Consider the following 25,751-nt stretch of genomic DNA (forward strand, 5'->3'; position numbering starts at 1 on the left):
ATAATATTTTTTTCAAAGCTTTTAGACAGTAATGACAAAGCAGAAATTGGCTGCTAATTGTTGATTTCTGTTGGGTCTTCTCCTTCATGGATTGGTAGAATATGTGCTAACTTAAATATGTTTGGGAGAGTCTTGGTTTCTAGAGATTTGTTAAACAATTTTGCAGTAATAGATAATGCGTCTGAGGGCTTTCTTGTAAACGAAGAGTGGTATATTCGCTTTGCTTTTTTTAGCTGGTTTAATAATGAAATTACCTTTGTAGAATTGGTTGGGGATAGGTAAAAGAAACTTTGATAAATGTTACTGAGGTAACCTTGGCTGAGGAATTTAGAATGTTGCTGGTTAGGATAGTCAAGAAGTTATTAAGTTTATTTACTGCTTCAGCAATTTGGATGGGAGGTTCATGTGATGTAGTTAGTATAATTTCTTTGGCTGTTGCAAGTTTTCATGAAACTAGTGTTTGAAAATGGGCTTTCCAGGTTTATTTTATATCTTTTTTATTTCTTGACTCTGTCAGCATAATGTGGATGTTTGGATTTTTTTTCTTTAAGCTTGGTGAGCATTGATGTACAGTATATCATTTTTGCCATTACTTTGGGAATTCAGATTCTATTGGTTGTTCTGTTTAATCTCTCTGTTGTGAACTGTTAGGTTTTTAAAGGTGTGTTTGTTATAGAGACTTTGAATTTTTTGAATAAAAAGGTGAATGCAAGAGTGAATATTTTGAAGACAAGGGAAACCATAGGGCAGTTGAGGGGACAAAGAGTGGGTGGTGTGTTTAGGCATCACTGTAAAGGCAAAAAAGTAAATGTAGTAGAGTATAGTGGCACCATGGTACTAACACTTTCATATGAATATGAGGCATTGACTTTAAATGTTTCAGCAATAAGAAGGCTGGAGGCAGTGGTGATATCATGTTTGAGTGCAGTGTATGGTGTGAATGTTATGCAGAAAATTTGGAACATGAAGATTAGAAGATGGTGTGAGGTTACTAAAAGTATAATTCAAAGTAAATATCTTGATTGTGGTAAATTCTTTCTGCTAATCAGTGTTATTGATTGCAATGATAACATTATTCACTTATGCCTAATTGCAGAGCCTGAAAGAAATTTTACTAGTTTCAGTTAGTGAAGTTGTTATGTTAAGGATGCAACTTAGGAAACCAACTACTTATGAGTCTTCTCTTTAAATGAGATTGATATTGAAGTCTCCAGCAGTTATTAAATGTTGCCTATTAAGTATATTGTTTTCAATTTGTCTGTAAGATTATCTGGAAAGTTGACCTTGTTGGTATGTGGTGATCTGTAGATGACTTTAGTTAATGAATATTTTTGTATTTTCAGAGTGACGAGGAGCCTATGTCAACAAGTGCTATGGAGACCGTGTCCAGCAGCAGTAGCACCCTCACTACACTCCTGCGGTCTCCTCCCCACTCCACTCTCAACCATAATCACAGCCATCTTATCACTCAGCTCATCAATAGTCCTCAGAACACTTCCCTCAGTAACAATCTACAACACATCAATGGCAGCCAAACATTTGCCAGCTTGCTCAATGATTCTGAGACAGATAATGGTGGCTGTTCTAATGCACCACTTCTCCAGAATGCCTTGCAAAATAATCTTTCAAATGGATTAATAGACAGTCGACACATAAAGAGAGAACACTCTGTTGCAGCCGCGAACCCCTTGTTGGCTGGTGAGTATTCATTGTTAATCTTATATTCAATTGTCAACCTTCTGCATTTGAAGGTGATTACTTATTATCATTAATATAATCTGTTTCTTGCTCTAAAAATTATTGTGCATGTTATTTTTTTTTTTTTTTTTGCTTTAGTGCCTAATTTTACTTAATATTTCTCTGAATGCATTAGATTAGCTTATAATGTGATTGAGATAAATGATTAATAAAGTACCAATTGAATGTGCTAACATTATAAATCATATACACTATAGTCTCCATATTTATCTCCTCTTTGTTATTCACGATCTGTTTTCTTATTTCAAGAAGTGTGGCCGATCTCTCATTGGGCTTTTTGGGAGGACTTTGGTATGGATTTTTCTTTCCTTATTTGTTGATAGAGTATCTCTTAAAAATGTATGCTAGAATCTCCTCACTATTTATTGATAATGGTAATTATTATTTGCATTAAAAATTTAACTTTAATTTGAACCTTCTGTTCAATTGAAATATTGTAATGACTTAAACAAGCAAAAAAGTACTGTATATTTCTCAATATCTTTTATAGCTTCTTTCTCTCTGACTTTTTATTGCTGAGAAGGCCACCAGATTCCCCTCTGATTTTTGTTTCAAATGTCCTCAGATGTTAAAAACTTTAATGAACCCATTAAATATTTGGTTCATTAAATATTTGTCAAAGATTTCTGCTTGCTTGTTTGAGTATCATAAAAGTAAAGTAACACAGATTTGCTTACACTTACAAACAGGAGTATGTAAAAAGAGTAAGGATTGTTAAGTAGTGAGAGAGTAAATTGAAATATACATAATCTAGAGATATTCACAAGTATGGCTATCTATATACAGTAGTAGAAAGAATATATAATGTAATAGGCAAGCACAATTTAGCATAAGGCTAGCAGAAATGGTGGCATTGGAGCATGAATACATTTAAAGACAAGAATTGAGAGTTATAGAAAGGGTACCAACTAAAAAAAAAAATACTCTGCTACCAGCAGGTATCTTATAAAACAACATTTATTTAGTAGTCTAAATGTTGTTGTATTCATTATTCAGTCAGACCTAGTTATCACAGACTTGTTTGGGCCATGGCAAGACCGCTACAACCACAGTTCCATTGTACAAGCATGAAATCAAACTCTGAGAGGCACTCCCCGGAAAAATACTTTTTAAAACGGTTATAGTACTTATGGCACCACTCGTCCTGAATATTTAGATATCATCTTAGACAGCACAGGAATATGTACTTACAGAATGATAGACTAGCGAAGTTTAGGTTAGGCTGGAAATATCCACAGTATTTCCTCTTCCAGCTGTGTTGATACTAGTATTCAATGTAATTTAAGCTCGTATTGGACAGAAAAATTAATGGGAATTGCATATAAAATTTAAAAATTGAACATTAAAGCACATTGTAGCAGCTGGCAGTCTCTGTGAGCCATCTACAGACAACCTCCATTAATATATATACAGTTTATCTTTCTGTTCCTTTCACTTTTTCTCTTATTGTTTTCCATCTGTCACTGGCATAAGCAACAATGGTAGAATTACACCTCAGTCAGCCAATTGCCATCCTGTGGGAATTCTATGTAAATATGAAGTAAATTAATGTTTGCAGTATTTATTGCCAATCACTCTGAGACTAGGCCAGTATGCATTGCTACTATTGCCTCCTTGTTAATCACAAAAAAGTTTTTGAGAAAAGGCAAGTGTTGCCTTTCTGGCTCTGTCTAAAAAATTTTTACTGGGTTCAGAGTCATTTTATGGAAAAATGTTTGTTTAAATTTTTTGCTTTAGCATCTACCAAAGGGCAGTTCATGTTACACTTGCTGAAGTAATCACCTTATCATATGATAGTGAAATTCCTCCTTAATAAGAGCCAAGATAACTAGGTCTGACTGTACTTCTCTCTCTCACTATTACTGTATTCTCATTTTGTATAAATCAGAGGAATCGAGTTAAATTTATTATCTATATTTTTATTAAAGGAATAGCCACTGTAGCCAGGGTGTTAGCCTGTCAGCCACTCTTGATGGTTCCCATGTAGGCTGTCAGTCACTCTTGATGGTTCCCATGTAGACTGTCAGTCACTCTTGATGGTTCCCATGTAGACTATCAGTCACTATTGATGGTTCCCATGTAGACTGTCAGTCACTCTTGATGGTTCCTATGTAGTTCTGTCTTCTCAACCCACCTCTTAGTTATTAGAATTTGTTGAATGCAGGTTACTGTTTCTTTATGCTCATGTGGGTTTTCATATAGTATCAAGTTATCAGGTTTTCATTGTATTGCTAGTTTGAATTAATTCTCCCTTCTCTACCATAGCTGAATATCCTAACACTGCCTCTTGTAAATACAGTACTGTAATACATTAATAGTATTAACTTGCTTTGCCAAAAGAAAGTTAGGCCTGAAACCATTATGCCTCTTTGAACTTTGACTACCAGCCACAGGATGGGTGTGTGAGGTGCATAAAAGGCCAGTCACATCAAACCTTCTTTGGCATACTGTTATAATACATGCTCTCTGCCAATCCCTAGGTACCTTCCCCTCTTTCATACATTTATTAAACAAAAGTACCAACCACTCCAACACTATATCCCCCCCTGCTTTTAACATTTCTGTCATGATCCCATCAGTTCCAGCTGCTTTACCCCCTTTCATTATTATAATCATTATAATTATTTTAATTATTATAATCATAACTAAGTGCTAAACCAGGGCTTAGGGAAAGCCTGTCATTGACTGAAGTATGGGGTGGGGTGTAGGTGTTTGGCTGTGCTGGGGTTTAGGCAAGGAGGTCCACCTGACCTAATTGGGAATATGTTCCATATTTGTTTTGAAGGAAACTTATTTCCTATCCATAATCCACCCAGATTTGGGCAAAATCTTCGCCAGACTTCTGGGAATGGGGCTTATACAACATATGCTGCCATAAACTTTCAGAAGCAACAACAACACTCTAACATGTTGCTACCACTCATGTCTTGTAATTGCATTTCTTGTGTATTGTTCACATCCACTTCATATTGGTCCTCAAATTCTGTATTTCCACCTCAGACTTCCGCTCTTCCATCAAACAGTACTTATGACCTAAATAAGTCTGATGGAATAATTGTTATTCCATTTATAAAGGCATGGGCTTAGTGCTCATTTTTAGTATATTAATGCACAACTCACTTTAAATTTGGAGAAGAAACTCCTATCATCAAGGGGATGCTTTGGTACTGGTGAGGAGCTCTTGATCCAAGAATTAGAACCACCTCTTCCTTCCCTGGACCAGACTCAATACTGCTTGTGCCCCACACACTGTATGACCTCTGTGGGGTCAGGCTTTGTGGCCTTTGCACACCGCATCATTTCAGAATAGAGTTTCTCAAGAAAAGCTAAGTGTTGCTGAACCTCCCTACCTTCATTGCCTACAAAGCTTTTCTGTTCTTTCTGTGGGACCTACTCCTCTGTGGGTAGCATGGCTTGCACTCACCAACTTATTAGATCTTTAAACTTACTAGGGGTTTCCTCTTGATTTGCTGTTCTTGTGAACTGTGTTTGCTGTATTTTAAATATTTAATCACTGTACTGTATATGATTATTTAAATTATATTACAGTAGTTTTTTTATTTGTTTTTGTATATTTATTTTAAGAGATAAATCCATATGTATCATTCATTGTAAGGAGTGTTGGAGAATCAATCTCCAGCTATTAAATGCAGAGTACAGATTTGACTTCACTTGTGTAGTTTGGTATTAGTCCATCAGAATACTTTGAAGATACTGTATTGCACTTTTAGTTGATGAAGGTAAACAACTGTGCATTAAAATGCACAAAAATATTTGACATTACATTTAACAGTTGAGCAAATATTTTCACCCCTTTTAGAAAAATGTTTTATTATTTATTTATCTTTCTTTTAATGCACCAGCTGTATCCCACTGAGGCAGGGTGGCCCAAAAAGAAAAACAAAAGTTTCTCTTTATAAATTTAGTAATGTATACAGGAGAAGGGGTTACTATCCCCTTGCTCCTGGCATTTTAGTCGCCTCTTGCAACATGCATGGCTTATGGAGGAAGAATTCTGTTCCAGTTTCCCATGGAGATAAGAGGAAATAAACAGTAACAAGAACTAGTAAGAAAATAGAAGAAAATGCAGAGGGGTGTGTGTGTTTATATATGTTTGTGCATGTATGTGTAGCGTGACCTAAGTGTAAGTAGAGGTAGCAAGACGTACCTGAAATCTTGCATGTTCATGAAACAGAAAAAAGGACACCAGCAATCCTACCATCATGTAAAACAATTACAGGCTTCCGTTTTACACTTACTTGGCAGGACGGTAGTACCTCCCTGGGTGGTTGCTGTCTACCAACCTACTACCTATATTGTTTGATAATGTATACATGTATAAGAATCTTTGATTCACGCTGCCGTGAAAGTCATGGACAATAGTGAATTACCTGTCATTTAAATTAATTTAATACAATAATTGAAATATCAGATATTGTTATAGTAGAGACTGCTGTATTATGATTTTATATATAATACTCTATCTCATTTTTCACTTTATTACAATATCATGAAAGATATGAAAGTGCAGTTCTCTGCGTACGAAAGCATTATTGTTGTAACTTAAAGATCCCCGAAAGATGGAGTTTGCAAGAAGGTCCCATTAAATGACCAACCTCCCCCCCCATACACACACACGCTCGCCTGATAACACATCTTTAGACTTCTTGGGAGGTTTGTGTAGTAGTATATTTTCTACATACCAACAGCTGACATTAACTCTTCCTGTGCTAGAGTAAATGATGGCACCAGAAGTCACACCATATATATTGGCCAGCACCTGGAATGAACCGGTGTATCAGTTAGATGGGTTATGCGTCACTAGTGGTGCACATGATGAGATTGTATAAATTAAACTTATGTCAAGTCATAAAATATATTAGTTCATCCATAATATCCAGAAAACTAAGGTTTCATATCTGTTATCATTTCATCCAAAATAAGAAATGAAATTGGAAAAGGACTTTATGGATACTTATGGTTGTACTTGTTTCATTGTACTGATACTTTTGTCATTGTAATGTAGAGTATACTACATCATTAATTGTATTATTATATTCATAGGGAAGCACTAAGCCTATAAGGGTCACACAGCTGGAATAGACAATAGCATTTATAAAAATTAGATTAGAGTTTTTTTGGTGCACTTCTTTAAAAAATAAGTTACATTTGATTGGAAGACAAATGACTGTAGCAAAATGTTGTTTATGTAGCAAATAGCATTGTAAAAGGGGTGCAGTGTGTGTTAAGACTCAGTAACGTAACATCATGTAGATCTTGTCTCAAGTATCTTGCATTTAAAGGTTTTTGCTAATTAGATTACAAATTATGTACAGCTCTTTGTATTTTAACACACTGGGTATCCCCCAGTACAGTAGAGCAATCCAACAAAGAGGAAACACATTTATCATCATTCATTCAGTTGCTACCTTGTCAGAAGCATGCTGACATCATAGTTCAGAAAGGCCCTCTCAACTGCAGTATCCTCACCCCTCCTACAAAGCACAAGCACTGTACTTCCTACCCCCAGGATTCATGTCTGGTTATCTGGTTTTTCCCGAATCCCTTCATAAAGATCACCTTTCTCACACTCCATTAATTACTGAGCTCTTAGATACAGTAATTAATCTAGCAGCAATCATTAGGTTCCCAAGATAGGAGCAATTGGTATATTATTTTATTGCCTTGGATTATTTTCATTTTCTCTTGTTTTCTGCAGCTCATTTTCCAGATGACATTTTGAAAATACTTCTTCATTTTAGGAACCAGTTTTTTATATATCAAGTCATTCTTCATATTTATACTGGAGTGACATGATATATACATCTACACCATTAAGATGGCTGTAAATCTGTGCAGTAAACAGTTCACCACACTGCTGTAGATCTACATAATGATCAGTTACTCTCACTATTATAAATCTACATAATAAACAGTTCAAAAGTGGCAGTGTTTAAAGCTAGTGTAGTGAAGTCTTCCTCCTTGTGGGAACGCTGCCATCAAGACAACTTCTTGGATGCCAGTGAGCAGTCTTTTTTTATCTAAGGAATTGTATTGACCTGTCCTTGGATTGACTGATTGCCTCCCAGGCACTGTGGCTCCCTGTGGGTTTAGTGCCCCTCCCATGGGCATGATTTTGAGAATACTGTTTAAAAACTAGGCCTTGGATTGACCAAGCATTTGAAAGATCGACCCTGAGAAATCTTGATTCCTGCAGTACCTTGCACTTTAGTGGTTGAGCACTTGGTTCAAACCGGAAGAACTCTGGAACAGTTGACCCGCCTTACACACAGTTGTGTGTAAGGCGGGGCAAATCTTGTGACAGTGGTTGGCCCTTTTTACCTATCAGTAAGTAGATACCTAGGAATTAGTCTACTGTTATGGGTTGCATTTTAGTGGAGAGAAACCATGGATCCCAATGACTGTAATGTGCCTTGCCTCTTTCTTTTGTTTTCCTGAGTTATTAACACTTTCAGGTTATTGATCTGAAGAAGTTTCTCTTATTCTACCCTAATGTAGTTTTACCACTTAAGTTACTGGAGAGAGTAATGCACTAACTAAAGCTTAACTTTCTTGTATAGGTTGAATGAGGTAGTTAATTTGCCCACTACTAATTGTGATGTATAACTTTGATATCTTTTATTGGTGCATTCTTTGCTAAATTTCTTCTAGACAGCACAGTGCATTCTGCAGTCACTGTTCTGAAATCAAATTGTTAATTAAATTTTTTTTATTATAAAGTGTAGTGTGTTGGTTTCCCTAAACCAGTAGATTTTTTTTAATAGCACACTTATCTGTAACAATTTTAATAATTTATTTATCATTATTTAGTTAAGGTGTTATTTATTTTAAACTACTTATAACCACATTATTCATTAAATGGGGTTGTACTATAATCTGCAGTGTAATGACATTCCTGTTATTGAGTATGTGATTACCTGGGCTCCTCTTGTTACCATTTCCAACACATCTGTTCACATCGAAACAGCCTCTGGCTGTGGTAGTAATCTTCCAGTCACACCTCCATGGCTCCATTATATGTAAACACCTTCTCAGATTTAACATAGGTTACAGTTAGAATGACTCTGATGTGAACTGTAAATGACTGTAGTTACTTTGATCACAAAATGTTCAAAGGAATGTATTCACTGCAGTAAATTCACACACTGTTCACTCAGCATCAGTGTGTGTACTTCTGAAACAAGTCACTAATCATTCTTTTAATTAGTGTCTGTATGACTTTTATTAGCAAGTGTCTGCTCACCCAGGTTTGGATTTGGGTCCTTCAGTTTACTCTTGTATCTTTAGTGATACATTCCTTACCAAAATAACATTTTGGTTAATTGAATTCTGGTTTACCCAAGTGATACCTTCAGGCACGATTGTTGCTGTCAGGCTGATGGTTAATCTTTCCTGTTATGGAGGAAGCAGGAGTAAAGCTTTGCAAATTTTTAAGTGACTATTTTATTCTAAGGCATCTGGAAGGCAATGGGGAGTGAGTTAGAGATAGATAATGTGAAAAGGGAGTGAAAGGGAAAGAAAATTAGAGTTAAAGATATGGTGAGAGGGAAGGAGAGGGAAAAAGTGCCAGAGAGTGAGATAGATGTGGAGACAAGGAGAGAGAGGAAGAGGAAGGGGTGAAAGAAAAATGTAGAGGGTTATTTCATGCCATTGCTTGTTCAGTTTTGTAATGTGATGTGTTTTGTGATGTGATGGGAGATTGGGGTTACCTCCTTCAGTTCAGTTACTGTATTAATTATAATCTTAGAATAGCTATATTTTTTAATGTAACATACTGCATGCACAGTTGTCACTTTTTCATTTCAGTATAGAGAATAGAAGATGCAATATAAATTGTTCATCAGGTCAAGTGGTGGACAGGTTAGGGGTCTGAGCTAGGTGATGGATGTCTTCTGGGTTGGCAAGTCATTTATAAATCATACAACTGGGTGTGTTTTGAGTGATGGTAGTGATGAGAGCCAATTTAAAATAGCACTAGTGACATAGGTCAGATTCATCTGATGACTTGCTGGGTATATGGAAAATCTGTGGGATAGTCATGGGTGTTATGATGCATAATGCAGGTGTTGTATACTTCAGGTGTTGTTCAAGTTGCCTCCTCTTGTCCCTCCCTCCCTCTCCCCTCTCTTTCTGTCTCTCTTTCTCTTTCTCTTTCTCCTCTCTCTCTTTCTCCTCTCTCTCTTTCTCCTCTCTCTCTTTCTCCTCTCTCTCTTTCTCCTCTCTCTCTTTCTCCTCTCTCTCTTTCTCCTCTCTCTCTTTCTCCTCTCTCTCTTTCTCCTCTCTCTCTTTCTCCTCTCTTTCTTTCTCCTCTCTCTCTTTCTCCTCTCTCTCTTTCTCCTCTCTCTCTCTCTCTCTCTCTCTCTCTCTCTCTCTCTCTCTCTCTCTCTCTCTCTCTCTCTCTCTCTCTCTCTCTCTCTCTCTCTCTCTCTCTCTCTCTCTCTCTCTCTATCTCTGTCTCTCTATCTGTCTCTTTCTCTGTGTCTGTCTGTCTGTCTCTCTCTCTCTTTCTCTGTGTCTGTCTCTCTCTTTCTCTGTGTCTGTCTGTCTCTCTCTCTCTCTCTTTCTCTGTGTCTGTCTGTCTGTCTCTCTCTCTTTCTCTGTGTCTGTCTGTCTGTCTCTCTCTCTCTCTCTCTTTCTCTGTGTCTGTCTGTCTGTCTGTCTCTCTCTCTCTCTCTCTCTCTCTCTCTCTCTCTCTCTCTTTCTCTCTTTCTCTCTCTCTCTCTCTTTCTCTCTCTCTCTCTCTCTCTCTCTCTCTCTCTCTCTCTCTCTCTCTCTCTCTTTCTCTCTCTTTCTCTCTCTTTCTCTCTCTTTCTCTCTCTTTCTCTCTCTTTCTCTCTCTTTCTCTCTCTTTCTCTCTCTTTCTCTCTCTTTCTCTCTCTTTCTCTCTCTCTTCTCTCTCTCTTCTCTCTCTCTTCTCTCTCTCTTCTCTCTCTCTTCTCTCTCTCTCTCTCTCTCTCTCTCTCTCTCTCTCTCTCTCTCTCTCTCTCTCTCTCTCTCCAAACATAACACTGTAATATCTGAATGTAATGAACTAATAAGGCAGAGAGGATGTCTGTTTAAAAAATCCATTGCAATGAAATGCTCAGTGCAGTGGACTTGATCTGTTGAATGGGGAGCCCACCAGACACACACACACACACACATACTACCACTTGTGGATAATTGTCCAGTGCAGCAGACTCTGTCGGCTGTATCAAGCCTTTGTCCAGCCATATTTTTTGTCCACTTTTTCCAAAATTCATTACACAGAGGTCCATTTTATCAATGTTTTACTGTATTAATTTGCTAACTTTCCTTACAACACCTGTAAGTTCCCCATGCTACAGCTCATATGATTTGTTGTCAAAATTATTCAGTGTGCAGTACTCTTTTGTGTTCAGTTTGAAATGCACTATTTATATTTTTGAAGAATAAGAGGGTATAATGCTGTGACTGGAACAATACACACATACCTGCACACAGGAGAATTAAACTTATGATGATGTTTTGGTTTGACTTGGACCACTATTACACTACTTACTACTACTACATATACCATTATACTTCTGTCTCTTCTTGTTCTCCCGGTCTTGCCTCCCCTCCCCTCCCTTTCCTTCTTGTATATGTATGGTGGCTCCCTTCCCTTCACACTTCTGTGTGACTAGTTAATGGTCCACATCGTACTGCAACATCATCATAAGTTTCATTTCCCTGTGTGTGGATATATGTGTATATTTTAGAAGCCAAACAATTTTTTTTCTTAGGACTCAAAATATCGTTCATTTTCTCGGCAGGACTATTATCATCATCGTATGACCGGTCGATGGCCAGTCCTGTATCAACGCCCTCATCAATGCCCACTCTGCCTGGCCTACTGGGACATGTGAAGGTCAAGAAAGAAGTTCTTGATCGTCCACACGACTCCTGTAAAGGTAAGTACACAAAATAGAACTTTATAGCTTTGATTTTATTTGTATGTACACTATGTATGTTTATATGTATGTATGTATGTATGCAGGGTGATATACGTATATAAAATTGTCAACTTTAAGCTATCCTTTTGAATTGTTGAAGTTGAATGTTTGAGTTTTTGTCACTGTTTCCAGTGTCTTCCTCATAAAAGATTCATTCATTCTGTGCGTTATCTCAGCGTCTTCCCATTTTACTGTGTGGCTACAATATTTCATATGTTGGAAAATGGCAGAGAGTTCCTAGTCATATGTAATTAAACATTACTGTTCATTAATTCTAGGAGTAAGACTTTGACCAATCTCACCCATGTAAACTAACTCACACTTGTGGAAAAAGATACTTATGTACAGTTCAGGACATTTATTAGAGGAAATATTTCACCACAAGTGACTTCTTTGGTATCATTATACCATTTTTCAATTAACTCAGTTATTGCATAGTAGTTTGTTAACACTAGAGTTTCAGTGGTGCTCAGTTTCTTGTGTGTTTTGTTTCAAGAAGAAAATTCCTTCTCAAAAAAAGAAAAAAATGCATCACCAGTGAAACTCCAGGAATTTACAAAATACCTGGCAAGAATTGTGAGGTAGTTTTCATGAGTAAGATTGGTCGTAGTCTGACAACAAGAATAATCGAATATTAGTGATCACATTTGGAAAGTCACAGTTAGAAGCTGAACTATTATATATAACCCTCCTAATCTGTTTCACTTGTCTCCATGTGGGGGTGTTGATAATAAATATAGTACAGTATATGATAAGGTGAATCACCTCATAGGCAGAAAATAAAACACAAAGTAAAAAGAATCTGTGTACAATATATCTGCTGTAATCAGAGACCCTCTTCGCAGCATGAACGTTGAAGTCTTTATAAAGCATGTCATTCAGCAGTAAGGAATGTCAGGACTAGCTTTATTTTGTGTTTACTTCCTCTATTGGCAACTGAACACAACTTGGCTCCCCCAACAGTTGCAGTTTTTACCCACACACGTTTCCACAACAGTAACAAGACAAGGGGGCCACGTTACCACAGAAATATTCTTCTTATTGGGTATTATAGTGCCAAAGTGGCTTTGTGTTCACATGAATGCAACTAAAATTAACATTCAGAGAAGGTAATTACTGTAATAAGAGAGAGCGAGAGAGAGATTCTGTAGATAGATCAACATGTACTATACAGTACTGTATTTGAAAAATATATAAGGCTATGATGAAATCAAAATGAACCTGAGTAACCTTGAAATATTTTTTATTTGCCTAAATTGCAAAGCATCTGTATGTAACTAAATAATTGTATATGTATGAAGTGCACGATGTAAGACTGTTTTGTAAAAATTCTTTGTCAAATGTATCAGTAATTAAAGTAAGTTTCACAAGAACAATAATGGAGTTTGAAAAATATAAATAAACAAATGAAAGGCAAATAAAAAAGTTCACCTGTGTTGTGGGCAAATGTAGTGTGTATAAAACAAGATGTATAGAGCACTAGTGTATTGAATGAGGAAGCAGTGTAGTGTGCCAGGGTACGACGGGACATGCTGATAGAGAGCAATGCCCTGCAGCTTTGCGGCGGAGTGCCCAAGGTTGAGTATGTTGGCAGTGCCACAAGGCTGACGCAGGAACATCTTTCGCGCCAAAATCTTTTTCCCTTCCCTATGCCACGTGTGCTGCGTCGCAGTGTTTCTCAACCCTGGCTCTTTTTTTTTTTGTTTTTGCTGTTTTTTAGTACAAATTGTCTTGTTCTTTTCTGGCATTGGACTACAACTTGGCACGTTTAGGTCTATAATGATGATGATGATGGAAGACAGAGACAGAGACATGACTCACTGCAGAATATTTGAGGAGTAGGAAGTGTCAAGTATGACTACTGCGCAACATATTAAAGTAAGGAGAAATATTGTAAACAAAAGAACTGCATGATATACTAGTGAATATTCTGTGCATGTACACAAACATGCACACACATGCACATACACACACTGTGTATATACATAAAACCTCTCCTCATTGAACGACGGAGTTCCGTTCCTAAGACAATGTCGGTGAACGAATTCATCACTAAGTGAGGAGCATACTATAATGGTAGTGGGTTTATTTCAACTATCTTTGATATTGTTTTAATGTCACCTTTGCACCATTTATAACATTTCTGGTATATTTTTAAATTTTTATGCAGTAGTGTACTGTATACAGCCTCTCCTCACTTAGCAACGTACTCGTTTACCTACACCTCGGACTTACGATGGGCTCTCGGACGAGTATTCATACCTAAATAATTTATATTAGAGCTGATTTCCTCTATTCTGTTTATTTCAATATACAGTACACTTCTTTATAAACATTTAAAAATATACCAGAAATGTTATAAATAGTGAAAGGTGACATTAAAACAATATCAAAGATGGTTGACACAAACTCACTACCATTATAGTATGCTCCTCATTCAGCGATGAATTCGTTTAACAACGTGATCTTAGGAACGGAACTCCGTTGTTAAGTGAGGAGATGGTGTACTGTAATAAACAGAATACGTAGATGAAATCAGCACTAATATTCATTATTTAGGTATGCATGCTGGTTGAAGAGCCCATCATAAGTCTGAGTCATCGGTAAATGAGTACGTTGCTAAATTAGGAGAGGCTGTATGTATATACGTATATACACACAGCCTCTTACACTTAGCGACATACTTGTTTACCAACGACTCGGACTTACGACGGGCTCTCTGAACAGTTTGCATACCTATATAATGTATATTAAAGCTGATTTCCTCTATTGTTTAATACAATACATACAGTGGAACCCCGAGTTTCGAACGCATCAACTATCGAACGCTTCGAGTTTCGACCGCTTTGTTTGCACCAATTTTGTCCTGAGTATCAAACGTGCCCCATGTTTCGAACCATGTACCAGACCTGTCTGCCTGTCCACACAAGCATCGTGAGCCAGTCTAGCTTTGTTTATCCTTGAGTGAACATTACCCTGCACGCTCATCCAAACATTTCACAATAAATTTAGTGCTTGTTTATTGATTGTGACTGTGAAATAAGCCACCATGGGCCCAAAGAAACTTCCTAGTGGCACCCTTTTGGTAAAGAAAGTGAGAAACACCATAGAAGTGAAAAAAGAAATTGTACAAAAATATGAGGCAATGTGCTGCGGTGGTTGAGGCAATGGTTGAAGCAGTGGTGGAGGCAGTGGTGGAGGCAGCAGTGGAGGCAGTGGTTGAAGCAGTGGTTGAGGTAGTGGTTGAGGTAGTGGTTGAGGCAGTGGTGGAGGCACTGGTGGAGGCACTGGTTGAGGCATTGGTTGAGGCAGTGGTTGAGGCAGTGGTTGAAGCAGTGGTTGAAGCAGTGGTGGAGGCAGTGGTGGAGGCAGTGGTGGAGGCAGTGGTGGAGGCAGTGGTTGAGGCAATAATAAGTCCTCCCTCTCTCCTCCTAACTATCTTCAAGATGCCAACAAGAGTCTTCAATAAAGGTATATAAATGTGATTTTAAATGTTTATTTAAATGTTTATTTATCTATTTCGTTACTCATTTAACCCGTAAACGGTCCAAATGTATACATACATTCTCTCGGGAAGTGCCCCAAATTTTTTGAGAATTTTTTTTTTTTAATAGGAAAAAAGAGCATATGGTACCCAGGCATCCCCAATTATTTTAATATGGCACACAGTGAGTGCGCACACCCATTCTCTCATGTCTAGGCGACTCAGGCTTATCGTGGCAATGTTGAATGTATGACAATACGTATATATACGTTTGGGGCACTAGCGGTAAAAACGTATATATACATTACATTGTCTGAACTCTATCTCGTTCTTTCTCTCGTTTACTAGTTGGCTCTTACTGACGATGGCGTCTAGGCTTAGCTGTGATAAAACGAGGAGTCATAAGCCTCTTGCTTTAAGTGCCAAGTTAGAGGATGATGGCGTGTCCTTCTGATTTTAGTCAATAAACACCCTGCTACTCACTTCTCACACATTAATATTAACCCTTTGACTGTTTTGGTTGTATATATACAGTGGACCCCCGGTATTCGATGGCATCGGTCTTCGATAAATCCGGTATTCGATGCATTATATTGCAAAAAAAATTTCCTCGGTATTCGATTGAAAACCCGGTATTCGATACCATTCGTACGAGACCTGTCCACATGTGGCCTGAACTGCCCCATGTGTGCCAGTGTTTACAAGCCAGCCAGTGTGCGCGCATCTAAGGATACATTCGGTACATTCCATATTATCCATATTATCACTGTGTTTGGTGCTTGTTTCTGCAAAATAAGTCACCATGGGCCCCAAGAAAGCTTCCAGTGCCAACCCTGTGGTAAAAAGGGTGAGAATTAGTATGGAAATTAAGAAAGATTTTGAAGGGTTCGGGGCTAACCCTGAGAAGCCTATACCAGTTGTGGAATACATTGTGCCTACTTCAAAAATTAAGGAAATGTGTGCACAGTGGGTTGAAGTGCAAACCTTTATGGATGAAAATCACCCTAACACAGCTATTACAATGACAATGTTGTGGCCCATTTTAGACAAATCGTAAAGGAACGGGAGGTACAGAGGTCTATGGATAGATTTGTTGTGCGACAGAGGTCCAGTGACTCTCAAGCTGGTCCTAGTGGTATTAAAAGAAGAAGGGAAGTAACCCTGGAAAAGGACTTGCTACCTCAAGTCCTAATGGAAGGGGATTCCCCTTCTAAACACTAACACCTCTCTCCTCCTTCCATCCCATCAATCATCACCAGATCTTCATTAAAGGTAAGTGTCAATTATTTTATTGTTATTGTAATTATTCTATTGCATTAAACTTAATATTTCATGTAGTAAATTTTTTTTTTCGTACTTTTGGGTGTCTTGCACGGATTAATTTGATTTTCATTGTTTCTTATGAGGAAAATTGATTTGGTTTTCGATATTATCGGTATTCGATGAGCTCTCAGGAACGGATTAATATCGAATACCGGGGTCCACTGTATATATATATATATATATATATATATATATATATATATATATATATATATATACATTTTTTTTTTAACAAGTCGGCCGTCTCCCACCGAGGCGGGGTGACCCAAAAAAGAAAGAAAATCCCAAAAAGAAAATGCTTTCATCATCATTCAACACTTTCACCACACTCACACATAATCACTGTTTTTGCAGAGGTGCTCAGAATACAACAGTTTAGAAGCATATACGTATAAAGATACACAACATATCCCTCCAAACTGCCAATATCCCAAACCCCTCCTTTAATGTGCAGGCATTGTACTTCCCATTTCCAGGACTCAAGTCCGACTATATGAAAATAACCGGTTTCCCTGAATCCCTTCACTAAATATTACCCTGCTCACACTCCAACAGATCATCAGGTCCCAAGTACCATTCGTCTCCATTCACTCCTATCTAACATGCTCACGCACGCTTGCTGGAAGTCCAAGCCCCTTGCTCACAAAACCTCCTTTATCCCCTCTCTCCAACCCTTTTGAGGACGACCCCTACCTCGCCTTCCTTCCCCTATAGATTTATATGCTTTCCATGTCATTCTACTTTGATCCATTCTCTCTAAATGACCAAACCACCTCAACAACCCCTCTTCTGCCCTCTGACTAATACTTTTATTAACTCCACACCTTTTCCTAATTTCCACACTCCGAATTTTCTGCATAATATTTACACCACACATTGCCCTTAGACAGGACATCTCCACTGCCTCCAACCGTCTCCTCGCTGCTGCATTTACCACCCAAGCTTCACACCCATATAAGAGTGTTGGTACTACTATACTTTCATACATTCCCTTCTTTGCCTCCATAGATAAAATTTTTTGACTCCACATATACCTCAACGCACCACTCACCTGTTTTCCCTCATCAATTCTATGACTAACCTCATCCTTCATAAATCCATCCGCCGACACGTCAACTCCCAAGTATCTTGCATGTCTATGAGACAGAAAAAAGATACCAGCAATCCTACCATCATGTAAAACAATTACAGGTTTCCATTTTACACTCACTTGGCAGGACGGTAGTACCTCCCTGTGCGGTTGCTGTCTACCAACCTACTACCTATAATATATATATATATATATATATATATATATATATATATATATATATATATATATAGTATAATGTATATATAAATTAAAGAATGATTGTGTGTATTCCCTACAACCTTGGGAAACCTGACCTAATATGGTTGAGGTGGAAGACTGTGACAAGATGTGACAGTCATCTGGCTGGTGCTGCTTCATCCTCTTGTCACCTGAGTGCCATCTGGCACAGGTTCATCCTGGGGCCAGGCACAGACATTAACCATCTGTTATGTGACTCCTGATATGACACCTCATTTGTATGCTCTTCACTCACACTAGAGACTGGCACTTATTTGGGGAAGATCATTATATCTTTAGGGAAGGATGATCAGGTGTTTGGAAAACAAGATGGTCGGGTCTTTCAGAAAAGTTATCAGGTCTTTGAGAAAGGTAAGATTGGCAATAATTCCACAGGTCAGCCTTTAGGAAGGCAGAGGTGTTGGTGAAATTACCAGGATCTTTGGAAGATTATCAAGTCTTGGAAACTGTTTTTGAGAGACTCAGGTAGCATAGTGAGGAAACTGTATTTTTATTATTACAGGAGAGTACAGTTATAATTATTATTAAAGGGAAAGCGGTTATCATCATTATTATTAAAGGGAAGGTGGTTATCATCATTATTATTAAAGAGAAAATGGATATCATTATTATTATTAAATGGAAAATGGTTATCATTATTATTAATGGGAAGGTGGTTATCATCATTATTATTAAAGGGAAGGTGGTTATCATCATTATTATTAAAGGGAAGGTGGTTATCATCATTATTATTAAAGGGAAAATGGTTATCATTATTATTAAAAGGAAGGTGGTTATCATCATTATTATTAAAGAGAAAATGGATATCATTATTATTATTAAATGGAAAATGGTTATCATTATTATTAATGGGAAGGTGGTTATCATCATTATTATTAAAGGGAAGGTGGTTATCATCATTATTATTAAAGGGAAGGTGGTTATCATCATTATTATTAAAGGGAAAATGGTTATCATTATTATTAAAAGGAAGGTGGTTATCATCATTGTTATTAAAGGGAAGGTGGTTATCATCATTATTATTAAAGGGAAGGTGGTTATCATCATTATTATTAAAGGGAAGGTGGTTATCATCATTATTATTAAAGGGAAGGTGGTTATCATCATTATTATTAAAGGGAAGGTGGTTATCATCATTATTATTAAAGGAAAGGTGGTTATCATCATTATTATTAAAGGAAAGGTGGTTATCATCATTATTATTAAAGGGACAGGGAGTATTTGAATTACTATTGAAGAGGAGGGTTATCAGAATTATTATCAAAGAGAGAGGTATTAAAATTATTAAGTAATCCTGGAGGCAGACCTTTACGACTTTTCTCATTTAGTTTACTCATAACTTGAGAATGCCTCATTCGGTCGGCTTCCAATTTTCAACACTTGTGTACGATAACGAGGACCCAGTTCTTGGACACCTGGCATGTTCACGTGTCCTGTGACTAGAGTTGTCGAAGCCATTCCCAGCATCCTGGAATGGTTAGGATAACTTTCTAAACCCTCAGTAGTGTAACTTATAATGCTTAAAAAAGGTACATAAAACTACAACAGTGACAGAGAGTGAAATGCAGATGTGCAGGAGCAGATTTCACCATTTTATGTGTAAAGTGGTGTGAGATTTTTATTCTCACTAAAACACATTAAATAATTTTCAGTTTACCTCTTCTGTACAGCTGAATTCAGTATTTAACCCTTAAACTGTCCAAGCAGATCTATGTTCACATGCGTAGTGCTCCAAAAGTAGATCTACGTTTTTTTACATATTTTCAAATATAACAAAAAAACAAAAGTAGATCAAAGTTTTTTTTTACACATTTTCAAATGTAAAAAAAAAAAAAGATCTACTGTTTTTACATACTTTCAAATGTTGAAAAAACGTAGATCTACGTTTGGACAGTTTAAGGGTTAATGGTTGAGGCATCTTAGGGTCAGGATATAACCTATTAAGTTTCACTCGCACACAGCCAAATTTGCTGATTTAGCAAAATGGTAAAAAGATTTGCATGCGCTGGACTCCATGCCACAACCAGAGAATGATTCATCTGATCAGCTTCAAATTTTCACAACTGGTGTTGTTTTCTGAACACAAGACTCACTTCTTAGTGCATGGCATAGCTCCCAATAGTGATATTCACTTTTATTTAGTACTGACGACTGCTTCTGAGTGGTTTTGAAATATTACTGATGAAGCATTTTATAATAAGGATAATAAACCATCAGTTTAGTCTGAGTTGGTGTAAATAGTTAAAAAATGCTTTTTCTAGTCAGCAAAATCCCAGGAACAGGCTGAATGCTAGAGGGGCAGACCTTTCTAGTATTCTCTGGAGGTGTCTATGCTTAATAGATATTACATTTTTTGTAATAGGCTTTATTAAAGCACAGCTTATTAATCTGAGTTGTATAAATTTTGATTTGCCAGTTTTATTTAGCATATTGTTTCCCATGTAATAACTAGAGAATGCCTCTTGTGATCAGCTTCAAACCCTATATGCTGGTGTATCTTAATAGTTTTTTTTTTTTTTAATAAATTTTAGGCAGTGTGGGTGCCAGTTTACCATTTGTTGCCAGTTTTGTCAAAATGGATCCTTTCAAAGAAATCTAAATCAAATATTTTTTATTACTTGATTTTAGAGAAGTTCAAAAAGAATGTAAATGAGAAAAATAAACTGAAAAAAAAAAAAAACATGGATTCATAGTTTTTAAAGTTTAACAAGGGGAGGCTTTCCTATTTTTCGGATCATTCTCTGTAGAAATTATTTTCTCACAAAATTTTGTTGTTTACTGGAGAACACCATGTTACATTGGCTTCAAATATTCAGCTCTGGTGTTATGTATCTTGGGCAAGATTCTTGGGACTGTCTACACGTGTGAGTGTTCCGTGAACAATGATACATAGGTCATTCCCAGATTATGTTTCCGTGTGATAGGTGGAGACAGGTTTCTCTGATCAACTTCAAAATTTCAACACTAGTGTATCCTACTCAGAAGGTTGGTATATGTAATGGAGTGTGTTGAAACCATTTTGCTACTTTCAGTCTCTAAATAGTATAGTACTGTATTATTTTAATTTATTGCACTATTTTTCCTTGATACTGGTTAGGGGCTCTTGATCCAGGGAACTAGACATGTCATTCCCTTGGGTTGAATTTGAGTGCCACCCATTCTGCTAGGCAGTATATGAATATGACCACTGTGGATTTCATTTTTTTAGACCCAGCTCTATTGTTCACTTAATGCAATGGTACCCCAGGTACCATTTAGGGGGTGACACCACAGAGCCTCTAAAGAAGGTGACACTAATGTCCAAAACAGTGCTGCAGCAGCATAAGAGAAGAATCCTTCGTTTCTATATATCCTATTTTATATTAACAAAGTACAAATAACTCTATATAGGGAAAATCATTGACTTTGATGTGATAGATGATTTTGCATAATTGAAGGCAAGGAAATGTAAGATCAGATTCACTAAGATGGTACCTGTACTCAAGGTTAAATCAGAACAAGTGTTTCTTTGATATTGCAATGTTTTTATTTTTCAAGTTTTTTTTGGCATTGTTGAAGATGAATAAATGTAGGATGTGTTGGCTGTACTCAAAGTGGTATTTGAGTTTATCTTTCCTCAGTATTACTATAATTATTTATTTTATCATTAATAAAGTTGAGAAGTATTCTCCTGTTCGGTTTATGGTCCTTAAACGTTCTCATTGCTAAACATTTCTCACTGTTCATGCAGTAGTGACATAACTGGAGTTTACCCCCCCATCCCCCCACCCTTGGATTTCATGGGGGGTGACACTAAAGATGCTGCCCCGGGTGACAGCAACTCTAGCGATGCCTCTGACTGCCTGACAACTCTATGACTGAAGAAATACTTCCTAACATCCCTTTGACTCATCTGAGTCTTCAACTTCCAATTGTGGCTTATTGTTTCTGTGTCCCATCTCTGGAACATCTTGTCTTTGTCCACCTTGTCTATTCCGTGCAGTATTTTATATGTTGTTATCATGTCTCCCCTGACCCTTCTGTGTGTGTGTGTGTGTGTGTGTGTGTGTGTGTGTGTGTGTATGCATGTATGTATGTATGTATGTATGTATGTATGTATGTATGTATGTATGTATGTATGTGTATGTGTGTGGCTGGCAGGCACTGGTGTTGCTGTGGCACGAGTCAGGAAGTGACACCAGGAGTGGTGCACCAGGCCAACACCCGACTCCCATCCCCTGCCAACCCCATTTTCTGTCCATTCCTGCACCCTCCTTCACCCTGCCATCCATCTTGCTACACTTCCTTCACCCTGCCATCCATCTTGATACACTTCCTTCACCCTGCCATCCATCTTGATACACTTCCTTCACCCTGCCATCCATCATTTCTTTCCATCCTTATTTCAGTTTTAAAAAATATATGTTCAGCACAATTAAGGATAAAAATACCTACCCCCTCCCTCTCTCTCTGCTACACTAGGTGCCAGTGCCAACTCACCTGTATGGGACCACCTTAGGGCAGGTAGCAGAACCACAGCTGACCATTGCATTCCAAACAAGTGACTCAGCTCTGCCACTCAACTATCGTCTTACAGTAGCACAGTTGCTGGGTTGCTTGCTTGGGTCGTTCCTACGTTGCTTGCTTTGCTCGATCTTCTATCTCTTGGTTTCCTATATTTACTTAATATATATATATATATATATATATATATATATATATATATATATATATATATATATATATATATATATATATATATATATATATATATATATATATTATATATGAATATAATGCAGAGAATTCGTAGTTTGGAAGTTAGGAGGAGGTGCGGGATTACCAAAACTGTTGTCCAGAGGGCTGAGGAAGGGTTGTTGAGGTGGTTCGGACATGTAGAGAGAATGGAGTGAAACAGAGTGTGGTGTGTGTGTGACCAGGTGAAGGCCACCAGTATTGTATGGTGTGTGTGTTACCAAGTGAAGGCCACCAGTATTGTATGGTGTGTGTGTGGCCAGGAGAGGGCCACCAGTATTGTGTGGTGTGTGTGTGACCAGGTGAGGGCCACCAGTATTGTATGGTGTGTGTGTGACCAAGTGAAGCCCTCCAGTATTGTATGGTGTGTGTGTGGCCAAGTGAAGGCCACCAGTATTGTATGGTGTGTGTGTGGCCAGGAGAGGGCCACCAGCATTGTGTGGTGTGTGTGACCAGGTGAAAGCCACCAGTATTGTGTGGTGTGTGTGTGACCAGGTGAGGGCCACCAGTATTGTATGGTGTGTGTTTGGTCAGGTGAGGGCCACCACTATTGTACGGTGTGTGTATGGTCAGATGAGGGCCACCAGTATTGTATGGTGTGTGCGGTCAGGTGAGGGCCACCACTATTGTATGGTGTGTGCGGTCAGGTGAGGGCCACCACTATTGTATGGTGTGTGTGGTCAGGTGAGGGCCACCACTATTGTATGGTGTGTGTGGTCAGGTGAGGGCCACCACTATTGTACGGTGTGTGTGGGGTCAGGTGAGGGCCACCACTATTGTATGGTGTGTATGTGGTCAGGTGAGAGCCACCACCATTGTACGGTGTGTGTGTGGTCAGGTGAGAGCCACCACTATTGTATGGTGTGTGTGTTCAGGTGAGGGCCACCACTATTGTACGGTGTGTGTGTGGTCAGGTGAGGGCCACCACTATTGTACGGTGTGTGTGGTCAGGTGAGGGCCACCACTACTGTACGGTGTGTGTGTGGTCAGGTGAGGGCCACCACTATTGTATGGTGTGTGTGGTCAGGTGAGGGCCACTACTATTGTACGGTGTGTGTGTGGTCAGGTGAGGGCCACCACTATTGTATGGTGTGTGTGTGGTCAGGTGAGGGCCACCACTATTGTACGGTGTGTGTGTGGTCAGGTGAGGGCCACCACTATTGTACGGTGTGTGTGTGGTCAGGTGAGGGCCATCACTATTGTACGGTGTGTGTGTGGTCAGGTGAGGGCCACCACTATTGTACGGTGTGTGTGTGGTCAGGTGAGGGCCATCACTATTGTACGGTGTGTGTGTGGTCAGGTGAGGGCCACCACTATTGTATGGTGTGTGTGTGGTCAGGTGAGGGCCACCACTATTGTACGGTGTGTGTGTGGTCGGGTGAGGGCCACCACTATTGTACGGTGTGTGTGTGGTCAGGTGAGGGCCACCACTATTTTATGGTGTGTGTGGTCAGGTGAAGGCCACCACTATTGTACGGTGTGTGTGTGGTCAGGTGAGGGCCACCACTATTGTGTGGTGTGTGTGTGGTCAGGTGAGGGCCACCACTATTGTATGGTGTGTGTGTGGTCAGGTGAGGGCCACCACTATTGTACGGTGTGTGTGTGTGGTCAGGTGAGGGCCACCACTATTGTACGGTGTGTGTGTGGTCAGGTGATGGCCACCACTATTGTACGGTATGTGTGGGGTCAGGTGAGGGCCACCACTATTGTATGGTGTGTGTATGGTCAGGTGAGGGCCACCACTATTGTACGGTGTGTGTGTGTGGTCAGGTGAGGGCCACCACTATTGTGTGGTGTGTGTGTGGTCAGGTGAGGGCCACCACTATTGTATGGTGTGTGTGTGGTCAGGTGAGGGCCACCACTATTGTATGGTGTGTGTGTGGTCAGGTGAGGGCCACCACTATTGTATGGTGTGTGTGTGGTCAGGTGGGGGCCACCACTATTGTATGGTGTGTGTGTGGTCAGGTGAGGGCCACCACTATTGTATGGTGTGTGTGTGGTAAGGTGAGGGCCACCACTATTGTATGGTGTGTGTGTGGTCAGGTGGGGGCCACCACTATTGTATGGTGTGTGTGTGTGGTCAGGTGAGGGCCACCACTATTGTATCGTGTGTGTGGTCAGGTGAGGGCCACCACTATTGTATGGTGTGTGTGTGGTCAGGTGAGGGCCACCACTATTGTATGGTGTGTGTGTGGTCAGGTGGGGGCCACCACTATTGTATGGTGTGTGTGTGTGGTCAGGTGAGGGCCACCACTATTGTATCGTGTGTGTGGTCAGGTGAGGGCCACCACTATTGTATGGTGTGTGTGGTCAGGTGAGGGCCACCACTATTGTATGGTGTGTGTGTGTGGTCAGGTGAGGGCCACCACTATTGTATCGTGTGTGTGGTCAGGTGAGGGCCACCACTATTGTATGGTGTGTGTGGTCAGGTGAGGGCCACCACTATTGTATGGTGTGTGTGTGTGTGGTCAGGTGAGGGCCACCACTATTGTATCGTGTGTGTGGTCAGGTGAGGGCCACCACTATTGTATCGTGTGTGTGGTCAGGTGAGGGCCACCACTATTGTATGGTGTGTGTGGTCAGGTGAGGGCCACCACTATTGTATGGTGTGTGTGTGTGTGTGGTCAGGTGAGGGCCACCACTATTGTATCGTGTGTGTGGTCAGGTGAGGGCCACCACTATTGTATGGTGTGTGTGGTCAGGTGAGGGCCACCACTATTGTATGGTGTGTGTGTGTGTGGTCAGGTGAGGGCCACCACTATTGTATCGTGTGTGTGGTCAGGTGAGGGCCACCACTATTGTATGGTGTGTGTGGTCAGGTGAGGGCCACCACTATTGTACGGTGTGTGTGTGGTCAGGTGAGGGCCACCACTATTGTATGGTGTGTATGTGGTCAGGTGAGGGCCACCACTATTGTATGGTGTGTGTGTGGCCAGGAGAGCGCCATAGTTAACTATTGGATGGTGTCTTTGCCTGTGATTGTGAGTCACTCCTGGCATCGTCTCTACCCCAGGTGTGCCAAATTAAGGAAGAGAGAGGAGGAGGAGGAGGAGGAGGAGGAGGAGGAGGAGGAGGAGGAGGAGTCATTAAAGGTAACATAAAGCTTTATCGATGATATCCGTGGCATTGTAGCTGGCATGTCTTACTG

At 39.2% G+C, this 25,751-nt stretch overlaps 1 protein-coding gene across 7 annotated transcripts in view; it reads left to right on the forward strand.

The window, feature by feature from the left end:
• The window catches only part of LOC128684111 (ecdysone-induced protein 74EF), a 1,067,593-nt gene that overhangs the window by 543,857 nt on the left and 497,985 nt on the right, over positions 1–25,751 (forward strand). For 6 of the 7 annotated variants that reach the window (XM_070090227.1, XM_070090238.1, XM_070090233.1 and 3 more), the window contains 3 exons: positions 1,344–1,698; positions 2,008–2,049; positions 11,553–11,690. In XM_070090227.1, the coding sequence (XP_069946328.1) occupies positions 1,344–1,698; positions 2,008–2,049; positions 11,553–11,690 (535 nt within the window). The remainder of the gene's footprint in view (positions 1–1,343; positions 1,699–2,007; positions 2,050–11,552; positions 11,691–25,751) is intronic. The other variant, XM_070090262.1, reaches the window with a different exon arrangement.

This window comes from Cherax quadricarinatus, chromosome 3, assembly GCF_038502225.1.
Source record: "Cherax quadricarinatus isolate ZL_2023a chromosome 3, ASM3850222v1, whole genome shotgun sequence".
NCBI lineage: Eukaryota > Metazoa > Arthropoda > Malacostraca > Decapoda > Parastacidae > Cherax > Cherax quadricarinatus.